Raw genomic sequence first — 13,545 nt, 5'->3', positions numbered from 1 at the left:
ACTTGTCAATCGGCAGGTTTCGGTGAGAAAATTGTGTTAAAAAGTCGCCTCTTACCGGAGATCTGTGGAGTTGAGTTGGGTTGAGTTTGAGTTTTTTTTTGAACATGCAAGCATACAACATGATACATCACAACTTCCAGTTTCTCTTTTCAACATGTTCAAAGTTTGCGCCGTCCTTGTATCTGCCGTGACTTCCCTCAGACACTGGCCTCAAGACACCCATGGACACACCCCTCCGACTATCAGGTACTATTAAACTCACTAAAACACTAGCAACACAATAGAAAGATAAGGGATTTCCCTAGAATTATCCTAGTAAATGTGTCTAAAAACATCTGAATCCGTCCCAATCAATCAATCAATGTTTACTTATACAGCCCTAAATCACTAGTGTCTCAAAGGGCTGCACAAACCACCACGACATCCTCGGTAGGCCCACATAAGGGCAAGGAAAACTCACACCCAGTGGGACGTCGGTGACAATGATGACTATGAGAACCTTAGAGAGGAGGAAAGCAATGGATGTCGAGCGGGTCTAACATGATACTGTGAGAGTTCGATCCATAATGGATCCAACACAGTCGCGAGAGTCCAGTCCAAAGCGGATCCAACACAGCAGCGAGAGTCCCGTTCAGGAAACCATCCCAAGCGGAGGCGGATCAGCAGCGCAGAGATATCCCCAGCCGATACACAGGCGAGCAGTACATGGCCACCGGATCGGACCGGACCCCCTCCACAAGGGAGAGTGGGACATAGGAGAAAATGAAAAGAAACGGCAGATCAACTGGTCTAAAAAGGGAGTCTATCACCTTTTTTTTTTTTACTTTATTATTTTTTTTTTTCTTCTAGTCCTTCGCTATCAATATCGTCATCCACGAATCTTTCATCCTTGCTCAAATTAATGGGGAAATTGTCGTTTTCTCGGTCCGAAAATCTCTTGCTGCCGGAGGCTCACATTTTAAACAATGTGAGGACGTGACGTCATTGTCTGCAAGGCTTTTTTTAATCAGCACCAAAAGTTGCAAACTTTATCGTGGATGTTCTCTACTAAATCCTTTCAGCAAAAATATGGCAATATCGCGAAATGATCAAGTATGACACCTGCTATCCCCGTTTAAATAAGAAAATCTCATTTCAGTAGGCCTTTAAACTCAGCACACCCTCCGTGGGGGAAGGGGAGTGAGAGAGTGTTTTTACGTTCTGTTTTCTGTTGTGAGTCAGGAAAATATAGTTTGAGTGCGAAACATTTTTTTTTTATTTTTATGCATTAAAACCAGGTTGTTAGTGCAGTCACTATCGTGAATAAACAAGTCGCTGGACGGTGTCTTCCGCAGGAGTAAAGACGGTGCATCAAAGTGGGTCCCTTTATGAATGTTTAATGTGAGCACTATTATAGTACCGTCTATAGTGAATATGGGGGCCTCACTGTATGAGCACTTTGCAGTTGCTCGCCTTCAGGCAAAGCATGAACTTTAAAACAAGATTCCTCTTCAAAGAGGTGTATACAAACCCCGTTTCCATACGAGTTGGGAAATTGTGTTCGATGTAAATATAAACGGAATACAATGATTTGCAAATCCTTTTCAACCCATATTCAGTTGAATATGCTACAAAGACAACATATTTGGTATTCAAACTCATAAACTTGTTTTTTTTTTTTTTTTGCAAATAATCATTAACTTTAGAATTTGATGCAAGCAACACGTGACAAAGAAGTTGGGAAAGGTGGCAATAAATACTGATAAAGTCGAGGAATGCTCATCAAACACTTATTTGGAGCAGGTGGGTGCCATGATTGGGTATAAAAACAGCTTCCCAAAAAAATGCTCAGTCCTTCACAAGAAAGGATGGGGCGAGGTACACCCCTTTGTCCACAACTGCGTGAGCAAATAGAACAACGTTTCTCTAAGTGCAATTGCAAGAAATTTAAAAATATGACAGCGGAGACCCCGGACTGTTGAACGAGATTCCTCTACAACAGGGGCGCTCACACTTTTTCTGCAGGCGAGCTACTTTTCAATTGACCAAGTCGAGGAGATCTACCTCATTCCTATTTATAATTTATATTTATTTATTTATGAAAGAGACATTTTTGTTAACAAGTTAATGGTGTTTAATGATAATACAAGCATGTTTAACACACATAGATTCCTTTCTTTCATGAAGACAAGAATATAAGTTGGTGTATTACCTGATTCTGATGACTTGCATTGATTGGAATTAGACAGTGGTGCTGATAACGTCCGCATTTTCAAATGGAGGAAAAAAAAAAAAGTCCTCCTTTCTGTCCAATACCACATGAAAGTGGTTGGATTTGGCATCTCGTTTGTCCAACTTGCATACTCCTTTTTAAACACTTTGTTATGAGAGTAGCATATGTGTGTGGCCCTTTAATGTCTGGCAGCAGGTGAGTGACGTCAGTGACTGTGCGGGTGGGCAAGCAAGTGAGAAAGCGGTCGCTGAGGGCGGGGGAGAAATACATTGGCATCAAACTCCGTAGCTTGCTAGCTTGTGCACGCTAGCTTTCTGAGACTCTTATTTTGTTAGCACAGGCAGGATGAAACAGGTCTTTTATGGTGAAGACAGGAACTGTGCAGTCGGTCTTTAGAGTTTTGACAGTAGGTACGGAGTCTCTAGAAATAAAATGTGTTTCTCTGCGTCCGCCCTGTTAGTGATTTTTTTCTTAAATATGAGCTCGCAGCAGCCAGCGTCATCTCACAAGATCCTCGGGTGCCGAGAATGTCAAACAACTGACGAAAGTGAAGTCTTGGTATGATTGATGATTGCTCATTTTTATGTCTATTTTTTAATGCCTGGCTTGAGATCGACTGACACACCCTCCGAGATCGACCAGTCGATCGCGATCGACGTAATGCCCACCCCTGCTCTACATAAAACAAGAATGGGAAAAGAATTCCACTTTCAAAGCTTCAACAATTAGTTTCCTCAGTTCCCAAACGTTTATTGAGTGTTGTTAAAAGAAAAGGTGATGTAACACAGTGGTGAACATGCCCTTTCCCAACTACTTTAACACATGTTGCAGCCCTAAAATTCTAAGTTAATTATTATTTACAAACAAAACAAAAAGTTTATTAGTTTGAACATCAAATATCTTGTCATTGTAGTGCATTCAACTGATAATGGGTTGAAAAGGATTTGCAAATCAATTAATTCCGTTTATATTTACATAAAACACAATTTCCCAACTCATATGGAAACGGGGTTTGTTTATAAAAAAAAAAAAAAATCCTACCACCAAGGACAGGTTCCCTCTCTTTTTTTCTCTTCCTTTACCGCTGTTTGCAATAAATTAATTTATAGGTAGGGATCATTAGGGGTGAAATCACCGAAATGATTCCCGAGCGCGGCCACCACTGCTGCTTACTGCTCCCCTCACCTCCCAGGGGTTGAAACAAGGGAATGAGTCATATGCAGAGGGTAATTTCATACGCAAATACGGTGTTAGCTTTCACTCTTATGCTGATGACACCCAACTCTACATGCCCCTGAAGCTGACCAACACGCCGGATTGTAGTCAGCTGGAGGCGTGTCTTAATGAAATTAAACAATGGATGTCCGTTAACTTTTTGCAACTCAATGCCAAAAAAACGGAAATGTTGATTATCGGTCCTGCTAGACACCGACCTCTATTTAATAATACAACTTTAACATTTGACAACCAAAAAATTAAACAAGGCGACACGGTAAAGAACCTGGGTATTATCTTCGACCCAACTCTCTCCTTTGAGTCACACATTAAAAGCGTTATTAAAACGGCCTTCTTTCATCTCCGTAATATCGCTAAAATTCGCTCCATTTTGTCCACTAAAGACACAGAGATCCTTATCCATGCGTTTGTTACGTCTCGTCTCGATTACTGTAACGTATTATTTTCGGGTCTCCCCATGTCTAGCATTAAAAGATTACAGTTGGTACAAAATGCGGCTGCTAGACTTTTGACAAGAACAAGAAAGTTTGATCACATTACGCCTGTACTGGCTCACCTGCACTGGCTTCCTGTGCACTTAAGATGTGACTTTAAGGTTTTACTACTTACGTATAAAATACTACACGGTCTAGCTCCATCCTATCTTGCCGATTGTATTGTACCGTATGTCCCGGCAAGAAATCTGCATTCAAAGGACTCTGGTTTATTTGTGATTCCCAGAGCCCAAAAAAAGTCTGCGGGCTATAGAGCGTTTTCCGTTCGGGCTCCAGTACTCTGGAATGCCCTCCCGGTAACAGTTTGAGATGCCACCTCAGTAGAAGCATTCAAGTCTCACCTTAAAACTCATTTGTATAGTCTAGCCTTTAAATAGACTCCCTTTTTAGACCAGTTGATCTGCCGTTTCTTTTCTTTTTCTCCTATGTCCCCCTCTCCCTTGGTCCGATGGCCATGGATGAAGTACTGGCTGTCCAGAGTCAGGACCCAGGATGGACCGCTCGTCCAAAATCGGGACCCAGGACGGACCGCTCGCCTGTGTATCGGTTGGGGACATCTCTATGCTGCTGATCCGACTCCGCTTGGGATAATTTCCTGTTGGCTTCGATGTTGACGGGACTCTCGCTGCTGTGTCGGATCCGCTTTGGACTGGACTCTCGCCGTTGTGTTGGATCCACTATGGCTTGAACTTTCACAGTATCATGTTAGACCCGCTCGACATCCATTGCTTTCCTCCTCTCCAAGGTTCTCATAGTCATCATTGTCACCGACGTCCCACTGGGTGTGAGTTTTCCTTGCCCTTATGTGGGCCTACCGAGGATGTCGTAGTGGTTTGTGCAGCCCTTTGAGACACTAGTGATTTAGGGCTATATAAGTAAACATTGATTGATTGATTGATATATATATATATATATACACAAAAGATTTTCTCACCTCTGTAGACAATACTGTACTTTTTACCTCTGGTGTGTACATTAATTTATGTCATATCAATCCCCAGATAATGTGGCGTGCTGGAAGTGCTATGATCTTCCAAAAACACCATGACTGTCTTACAATGTCCATCAGTCATAATAATAAACATGAGATAACCTTAATTTCTTGCAAAATACTTGAATGAAAAGCTAACACACACACACACACACACACACACACACACACACACACACACACACACACAACCCCCCCACACACACACACACATAAATCCCAACAAGCGCATGCTCGCGCTAGCACACACACTCGTGCCGTCTTCACCCACCAGGCTGCGTGAGCCGCACTTCCAAGCACACGAGCAGACGCGTGTCATCTTCCACGCGGGACACATTCCACATCCACGGCAGCAACATGGCGACAGAGGTGAGACATGCTCCATCTTCTTCTTCATCATCTTCTTTAACGTGTCGGCAGACAAAAGTCACACTTGTCCTGATGTTACTGCTGCATGCTGAATGATTGACGACTGCTTGTGCGTTTGTTGTATTGATTATTATAGGATGTTGTTTGCATGTTTGTGAGGGCATCTAATTAAGGGCACTGATGAAGGTGGGCGATCAGCACCATGGACAGAGGCTGTCTCACTCTTCTTCAATGCAGCATATTGAAAGTCATTGCTGACATAGTTTCCATTCATTTATAATGTTAGTGAATACAGTTGGAATTATTGTATAAATGCTTTGAGGACTATATATATCCATATATACATATATATATATATCTATATATATATAGATATATATATATATACTGTATATCACCAGGTAGCCCGTAAGAACCAGATGAGTCGCCCGCTGGCCTGTTCTAAAAATAGCTCAAATAGCAGCACTTACCAGTGAGCTGTCTCTATTTTTTAAATGTTATTTATTTACTAGCAAGCTGGTCTCCCTTTGCTCGGCATTTTTTATTCTAAGAGAGACAAAACTCAAATAGAATTTGAAAATCCAAGAAAATATTTTAAAGACTTGGTCTTCACTTGTTTAAATAAATTCTTTTTTTTTTACTTTGCTTCTTTCAGCTTTCAGAAAGACAATTTTAGATAAAAAAAATACAACGTTAAAAATAATTTTAGGATTTTTAAACACATATACCTTTTTACCTTTTAAATTCCTTCCTCTTCTTTCCTGACAATTTAAATCAATGTTCAAGTAAATGTATTTTTTTTATTGTAAAGAATAATAAATACATTTTAATTTAATTCTTCATTTTAGCTTCTGTTTTTTTTATGAAGAATATTTGTGAAATATTTCTTCAAACTTGTTACGATTAAAATTTAAAAAAATATATTCTTGCAAATCTAGAAAATCTGTGGAATCAAATTTAAATCTAATTTCGAAGTCTTTTGAATTTATTTTTAAATGTTTGTTCTGGAAAATCTAGAATAAATATTGATTTGTCTTTGTTAGAAATATAGCTTGGTCCAATGTGTTATATATTCTAACAAAGTGCAGATTGGATGTTAACCTATTTAAAACATGTCATCAAAATTCAAAAATCATTCTTAATCAGGAAAAATTACTGATGATGTTCCATAAATTCTTTTTTTAATTTTTTTTCAAAAAGAATCGAATTAGCTAGTTTTTCGCTTCTTTTTTTCGGTCGAATTTTGAAAATTAAATATTTGAAAATGAAGATAAACTATGTTTCAAAATTGTATTTTCATTTTTTTTCGTGTTTTCTCGTCTTTTAAATCTTTCATTTCGGTGTTTTTTTCATTTATTCTCTCCAAAAAACCTTCCGTAGGAAAAAAAAAATTCTGACGGAATGACAGACAGAAATACCCATTTTTTGTTGAAGGGGGGGGGATATTTATCTGTTTAAATATATATTTATTGTGAGAAATCATTAAGATGATCAGTGTTTCCACAAAGATAAATATCATTAATTATTAATAATAACATACAGTTAAAGGTACATTGAGCAAATTGGCTATTTCTGGCAATTTATTTAAGTGTGTATCAAACTGGTAGCCCTTGGCATTAATCAGTACCCAAGAAGTAGCTCTTGGTTTCAAAAAGTTGGTGACCCTTTCTGTATATGGTATGCTTACCGGACACAAAATCAGGTACACTTTCGTTATAAAGAGTTCGACACTTTTGCTAAAAAGTTGACGAACCCCAAGATGCAGAGATGGAGGCAGGCATGGAGTGAGAAAACATGATTTAATAAAAATACTACAAAGAGAACAAACCAAAGGGGTACAACAAAAAGCTCGCACGAGGCAGATAACAAACAAAAAGGCCTAGCGTGGAAGCTAGCAGGTATCGAGCAACAAACAGAAGTCGTACTTATAATATGAAAACAAACTTGGAAGCAGGGAACGAAAGATAATAATCTCCAAACAACTATCCAATACAGCTTTCCGCAACGCTGCATTGACACGATATGATACGACACGACACGACAGGTAGCAACGACAAGAGCGACAACAATCCAGCACTGACTGGATGGGAAGACAGGTCTAAAATAGGAGTGGGCTGATTGACACCAGGTGTGGTCAGGTGCTAATCAGCTGCAACTCACTGACTGGAAGACAGGTCTAAAATAGGAGCGGGCTGATTGACAACAGGTGTGGTCAGGTGCCAATCAGCCGCAGCTGAGGGGAAACAGTGCATAGGGAAAAAACAGGAAACTGACAAAATAATAGCGCTGACAGGAACTAAAAACAGGAAATACTCTGTGTGTGTTTAAGACACACACAGAGTAAAAACTAAAACACAAACAAACTGTCAGTGGCAAGCCTGACAACGATTTACACCCCTGACTACTACAGTACTTCTAATACTGATAATACTCATAAATTGTAATCATAATCATTTATTAAATTCAATTCCACATGAAAAAGCAATAAACCTGTGTTTAAGTTTTTGTCATTATTTTGTAATACTGTGTGCGAGTTGAAATAAATGATTATAAAAGTGCACAAGATTTTTCTTTACATTGTTAAACCATCTTTTACTGCACAGTATTTTCTCCACATATCAGACACAACTGTCTGCAAAAGACGTATGCAATATTTAAATGAACTTGACTCTTGGCTCTCTTCTCGTCGCCGTGATAAATGATGCGCTTGTTTGCCACCGCCTTGTTGTTAATTGCTTCTATTAATAGAGCAACATGTTCATTGTGATGAGCAGGGGGAGGCACACCGAGGTGGAAGTCTGACGGAGCAATCTAGCGACTGTGACTGCAAGTTCTGTGTTGGTAGCAGACTAAAATAGAGGCGTGGATTCTATTCCTGGTTGTCAGTGAAACAGTGCGTCCAATATGGAGAAGAAAAGCACTCGGCCTGCTTATGTAGAAATGACAGAAAAGCATTCAAACTGCACCTCCCAAAACTAACATTTCACTTTATTTTGGTTAAAATTGAGGTTAAAATTTTTAAAAGGTGTCGCAAAGCATGCTGGGAGCCGCCATCCCCTTTTGGATTGAGTTAAAATAATGTTGTTTACTCTTCCTATGGTGGTTGTTGGCCTCTGTGTCTTTTTCCTACCGTTTGGTGTTCGCACCGGGATTGTTGCCGGCCATGCAAAAATTGTGTGGCACACCACGTAAAATGAGTTGGCAGGTTACATAAATGACATAGCAGGCCACGTAAAATGAGGTGACAGTTCACATAAAATGATATAGCGGGCCACATAAATGAGTTGGCAGGTCACATAAAATGAAGTAGCAGGCCACATAAAATGAAGTAGCATGCCACGTAAAAATTAGTTGGCAGGTCACATACAATGAAGTAGCAGGCCAAATAAATGAGGTTGCAGGTCACATAAAAAGACATAGCAAGCCGCATACAATGATATAGCAGGCCACTAGAATGACTCGGTAGGTCACATACAATGAAGTAGCAGCTAGGCCACGCAATGAGGTTGCAGGTCACATAAAATGACAAAGCAGGCCACATAAAATGTTGTGGCAGGTCACATACAGTGAAGTAGCAGGCCCAATAAATGAGGTTGCAAGTCACATAAAAAGACATAGCAGGCTACATAAAATGATGTGGCAGGTAACATACAATGAAGTAGCAGGCCCAATAAATGAGGTTGCAGGTCACATAAAAAGACATAGCAGGCCACATAAAATTAGTTGGCAGGTCACATACAATGAAGTAGCAAGCCACATAAAAAGACATAGTAAGCCACATAAAATGTTATAGCAGGCCACTAAAATGACTCGGCAGGTCGTCACGATGAAGTAGCAGGTAAAATAAATGAGGTTGCAGGTCACATAAAATGACATAGCAGGCCACGTAAAATGATGTGGCAGGTCACATACAATGAAGTAGCAGGCCAAATAAATGAGGTTGCAGGTCACATAAAAGGACATAGCAGGCCACATAAAATGATGTGACAGGTCACGTACAATGAAGCAGCAGGCCAAATAAATGAGGTTGCAGGTCACATAAAATGACATAGCAGGCTACATAAAATGAAGTGGCAGGTAACATACAATGAAGTAGCAGGCCAAATAAATGAGGTTGCAGGTCACATAAAAAGACATAGCAAGCTACATGAAATGATATAGCAGGCCACTAAAATGACTCGGTAGGTCACATACAATGAAGTAGCAGCTAGGCCACATAATGAGGTTGCAGGTCACATAAAATGACATAGCAGGCCACGTAAAATGTTGTGGCAGGTCACATACAATGAAGTAGCAGGCCCAATAAATTAGGTTGCAGGTCACATAAAAAGACATAGCAGGCCATATAAAATTAATTGGCAGGTCACATACAATGAAGTAGCAGGCCAAATAAATGAGGTTGCAGGTCACATAAAATGACATAGCAGGCTACATAAAATGATGTGGCAGGTAACATACAATCAAGTAGCAGGCCAAATAAATGAGGTTGCAGGCCAGGTAAAATGACATAGCAGGCTACATGAAATGAAGTGGCAGGTCACATACAATGAAGTAGCAGGCCAAATAAATGAGGTTGCAGGTCACATAAAAAGACATAGCAGGCCACATAAAATGATGTGACAGGTCACATACAATGAAGCAGCAGGCCAAATAAATGAGGTTGCAGGTCACATAAAATGACATAGCAGGCTACATAAAATGAGGTGACTTGGCAGGTCACATACAATGAAGTAGCAGGCCAAATAAATGAGGTTGCAGGTCACAAACCATGACATAGCAGGCCACATAAAATGAGTTGGCAAGTCACATAAAATGAGTAGGCAGGTCACATAAATGACTTGGCAGGTCATATACAATGAAGTAGCAGGCCACATAAATGATGTTGCAGGTCACATAAAATGACATAGCAGGCCACATAAAATTATGTGGCAGGTCACATAAAATGAAGTAGCAGGCCAAATAAATGAGGTTGCAAGTCACATAAAATGACATAGCAGGCCACGTAAAATGAGGTGGCAGGTCACATAAAATGAAGTAGCAGGCCAAATAAATGAGGTTGCAGGCCACATAAAACGATGTGGCTGGTCACATAAAGTGAGTTGGCAGGTCACATAAAATGATGTAGCAAGCCACATAAATGAAAAGTCAGGCCAGGTAAAAAGAAGAAGCAGGCCAGATAAAAAGGAAGAAGCAGGCCAGATAAAAAGAACAAGCAGGCTAGATAAAAAGAAGAAGCAGGCCAGATAAAAAGGAAGAAGCAGGCCAGATAAAAAGAACAAGCAGGCTAGATAAAAAGAAGAAGCAGGCCAGATAAATAGAAGAAGCAGGCCAGGTAAAAAGGAAGAAGCAGGCCAGATAAAAAGAAGAAGCAGGCCAGGTAAAAAGGAAGAAGCAGGCCAGATAAAAAGAAGAAGCAGGCCAGATAAAAAGGAAGAAGCAGGCCAGATAAAAAGAACAAGCAGGCTAGATAAAAAGAAGAAGCAGGCCAGATAAATAGAAGAAGCAGGCCAGGTAAAAAGGAAGAAGCAGGCTAGATAAAAAGAAGAAGCAGGCCAGGTAAAAAGGAAGAAGCAGGCCAGATAAAAAGAACAAGCAGGCTAGATAAAAAGAAGAAGCAGGCCAGATAAAAAGAAGAAGCAGGCCAGATCAAAAGGAAGAAGCAGGCCAGGAAAAAAAAAAAAAAAGAAGCAGGCCAGATCAAAAGAAGAAGCGGGCCAGATAAAGTGACATAACTGGCTCGATCAAGCCAGCGGGTCTTTAGTTTGACACAAGTGATCTAAGGGGTCGCGGTCCCCCTATTGAAGATCTCTGCTGCAAAGGTCAAGCATTCAGGTCAATATGAGGATGAGTTCTCTTACCTTCTTCAAGCTCTCAGTGGAATAAATCCCTCAAAGTGCTTTTCTTGGGAGGCATGGATGTTACTTCAATGGGGCCGAGAGCTGGTAGAAGGTGAGGAGAAGCCTGCTGTCAGTCAGTCTGTAGACTTCAAAACTGACCTGGTTAACTTGGCCTTGAACCTCTTTGTTTATCTTTGTTCACCAAGCCCTTTTGTCTTGTTGCTTCCAGTTCCACAGCCTCCAGGAGATGAGGCGCAGTGCTTCCCTGGTCATGAAGGTCTTCATCCAGAGAGACTACAGCGAGGGAACCGTCTGCCGCTTCCAGACTAAGTTTCCCTCGGAGCTCGACAACAGGGTGAACAAGCAGACACAAAATGTCACAATCCCCTACAGTCGTCCTTTACCACAGATTCCCAGCGTGGATTCAAATTTTAAAAAAGTATAGTCTGCATACTTTTGTCCTAATTCTGCATTTTCAAGCATAAATATGGCAAGATAGTCTAAAAACATCAATGCTAAAGTAGTATTTTCCACTAGAGGAGACCAAACCCATATATTAACGATATATGTGAGGTATCAAAGTCATTGAAATTTGTTTTATTTGCGGACGTCACCAACTTTTATAGTTCGGGACATGACTTAAAAGCGTTATCGATACTTAATGAACAGGAAATGATTAAACTTAAGAGATGGTTTGATGTCAACAAATTATCATTAAATGTAAAAAAAAAAAAGTTTATGATTTTGGTAAGAGGAAAAGAGAGGACACCATCAAACTGTCGATAGATGGAATTGATATTGAAAGGTTTCTGAACTTAGATTTTTAGGAGTGATACTGGATGATGGTCTGACATGGAAATCTCATATTGCACATGTACGAAAAAAGATGTCTAAGAGTATTTTTATATTAAACAAGGTAAACTATATGTTAGATTATAGGGCAATGCGCATATTGTATTGTGCACTTATATTGCCATATATCAGCTACTGTGTGGAACACATAAGAGTAACATAAAGGCATTGTATCAATTACAGAAAAGAGCTATAAGGATTATTCATAAAGTAGATTACTTAGAACACACTAACATTTTATTTATTAACTCTGGACTATTGAAACTACAGGAGCTAGTAAAGCTACAGACATTGTGTGTCATGTTTAAGGCTAGAAGTAAAACATTACCAGCAAATTTACAAAAAATGTTTGTCATCACTTCTGAGAATACAGAGCATAGAAGAAAAGGTCATTTCAAACAACAATATTCAAGGACAACTTTAAAACAAATGTCTACATCAGTGGTGGGGGTAAAATTGTGGAATTCTCTTTACAACGAGATAAAAAAACTGTAAAAATATATTCCAATTGAAAAAAAATATATAAAGATAGAACGATAAGATCATATGGACAGCCATAAGTGTTTACATTTTGTTTTTTATTTATTATTTTACTTATTTTTTGTCTGGTTTTGTATTTGCTCTGTATCATTCCGTGAGGTGTATATTATATTATTACTATTATTTTCTTGGTTTGGTTTATACTTTATGAAGTTTTGCACTTGTTGTGTTTTTCTTGTGTTTTTTGTTTTTGATTGTTTCATTACATTTGGATATATGTGTCGGCTTAAATGATATTCATGAAGTAAGATAATGTATTATGTCAAAGGGGGCAGGAAATTATAAGATTTTCTTCATCCTGCTCCTTCTCAGGAATTGTGTGAATTTAAATTGTATAATTGTGATATAATTATTTATCGTTCTAAATGCACATCAATGAATGAGATAAATAAAAATGAAATGAAAATGAAATCACATCACGCTGTTCAGTATCGTGGCCACTGATTGGCTCAGCCTCAGAGAGCATGACTGTTAGGTAAAGGTGACAATGTAGGTGTTATTTCATGTCAAGGGAGCTCTTTTTAGGTTATAGAAATGTATTTAGAGCAGGGGTCACCGACGCGGTGCCCGCGGGCACTAGGTAGCCCGTAAGGACTAGATGAGTAGCCCGTTCTAAAAATAGCTCAAATAGCAGCACTTACCAGTGAACTGCCTTTATTTTTTGAATGTTATTCATTTACTAGCAAGCTGGTCTCGCTTTGCTTGACATTTCTAATTCTAAGAGAGACTAAACTCAAATAGAATTTGCAAATCCAAGAAAATATTTTAAAGAATTAGTCTTCACTTGTTTAAATAAATTCTTTTTTTTTTTTTTACTTTGCTTCTTATAGCTTTCAGAAAGACAATTTTAGAGAAAAAAATACAACCTTAAAAATGATTTTAGGATTTTTAAACACATATACCTATGTAGCTTTTAAATTCCTTCCTCTTCTTTTCTGACATTTAAAATCCATGTTTAAGTAAATTTATGTTTTTTTATTGTAAATAATAATAAAAACATTTTAATTAATTCTT

At 39.0% G+C, this 13,545-nt stretch overlaps 1 protein-coding gene across 2 annotated transcripts in view; it reads left to right on the top strand.

Annotated features, from left to right (window-relative positions):
• Nucleotides 1–5,190: 5,190 nt before the first annotated feature.
• golga7bb (golgin A7 family, member Bb) overlaps nt 5,191–13,545 on the top strand; it is a 64,364-nt gene continuing 56,009 nt past the window's right edge. For both annotated transcript variants that reach the window (XM_061909920.1, XM_061909919.1), the window contains exons 1-2: nt 5,191–5,302; nt 11,369–11,494. In XM_061909920.1, coding sequence (XP_061765904.1) covers nt 5,291–5,302; nt 11,369–11,494 — 138 coding nt within the window. In that variant the 5' untranslated portion in view covers nt 5,191–5,290. The remainder of the gene's footprint in view (nt 5,303–11,368; nt 11,495–13,545) is intronic.

This window comes from Nerophis ophidion, linkage group LG09 (assembly GCF_033978795.1).
Source record: "Nerophis ophidion isolate RoL-2023_Sa linkage group LG09, RoL_Noph_v1.0, whole genome shotgun sequence".
NCBI classification, from domain to species: domain Eukaryota; kingdom Metazoa; phylum Chordata; class Actinopteri; order Syngnathiformes; family Syngnathidae; genus Nerophis; species Nerophis ophidion.
The sequence above is the reverse complement of the archived record's forward strand: the minus strand, read 5'-3'. Positions and strand labels throughout refer to the sequence as shown.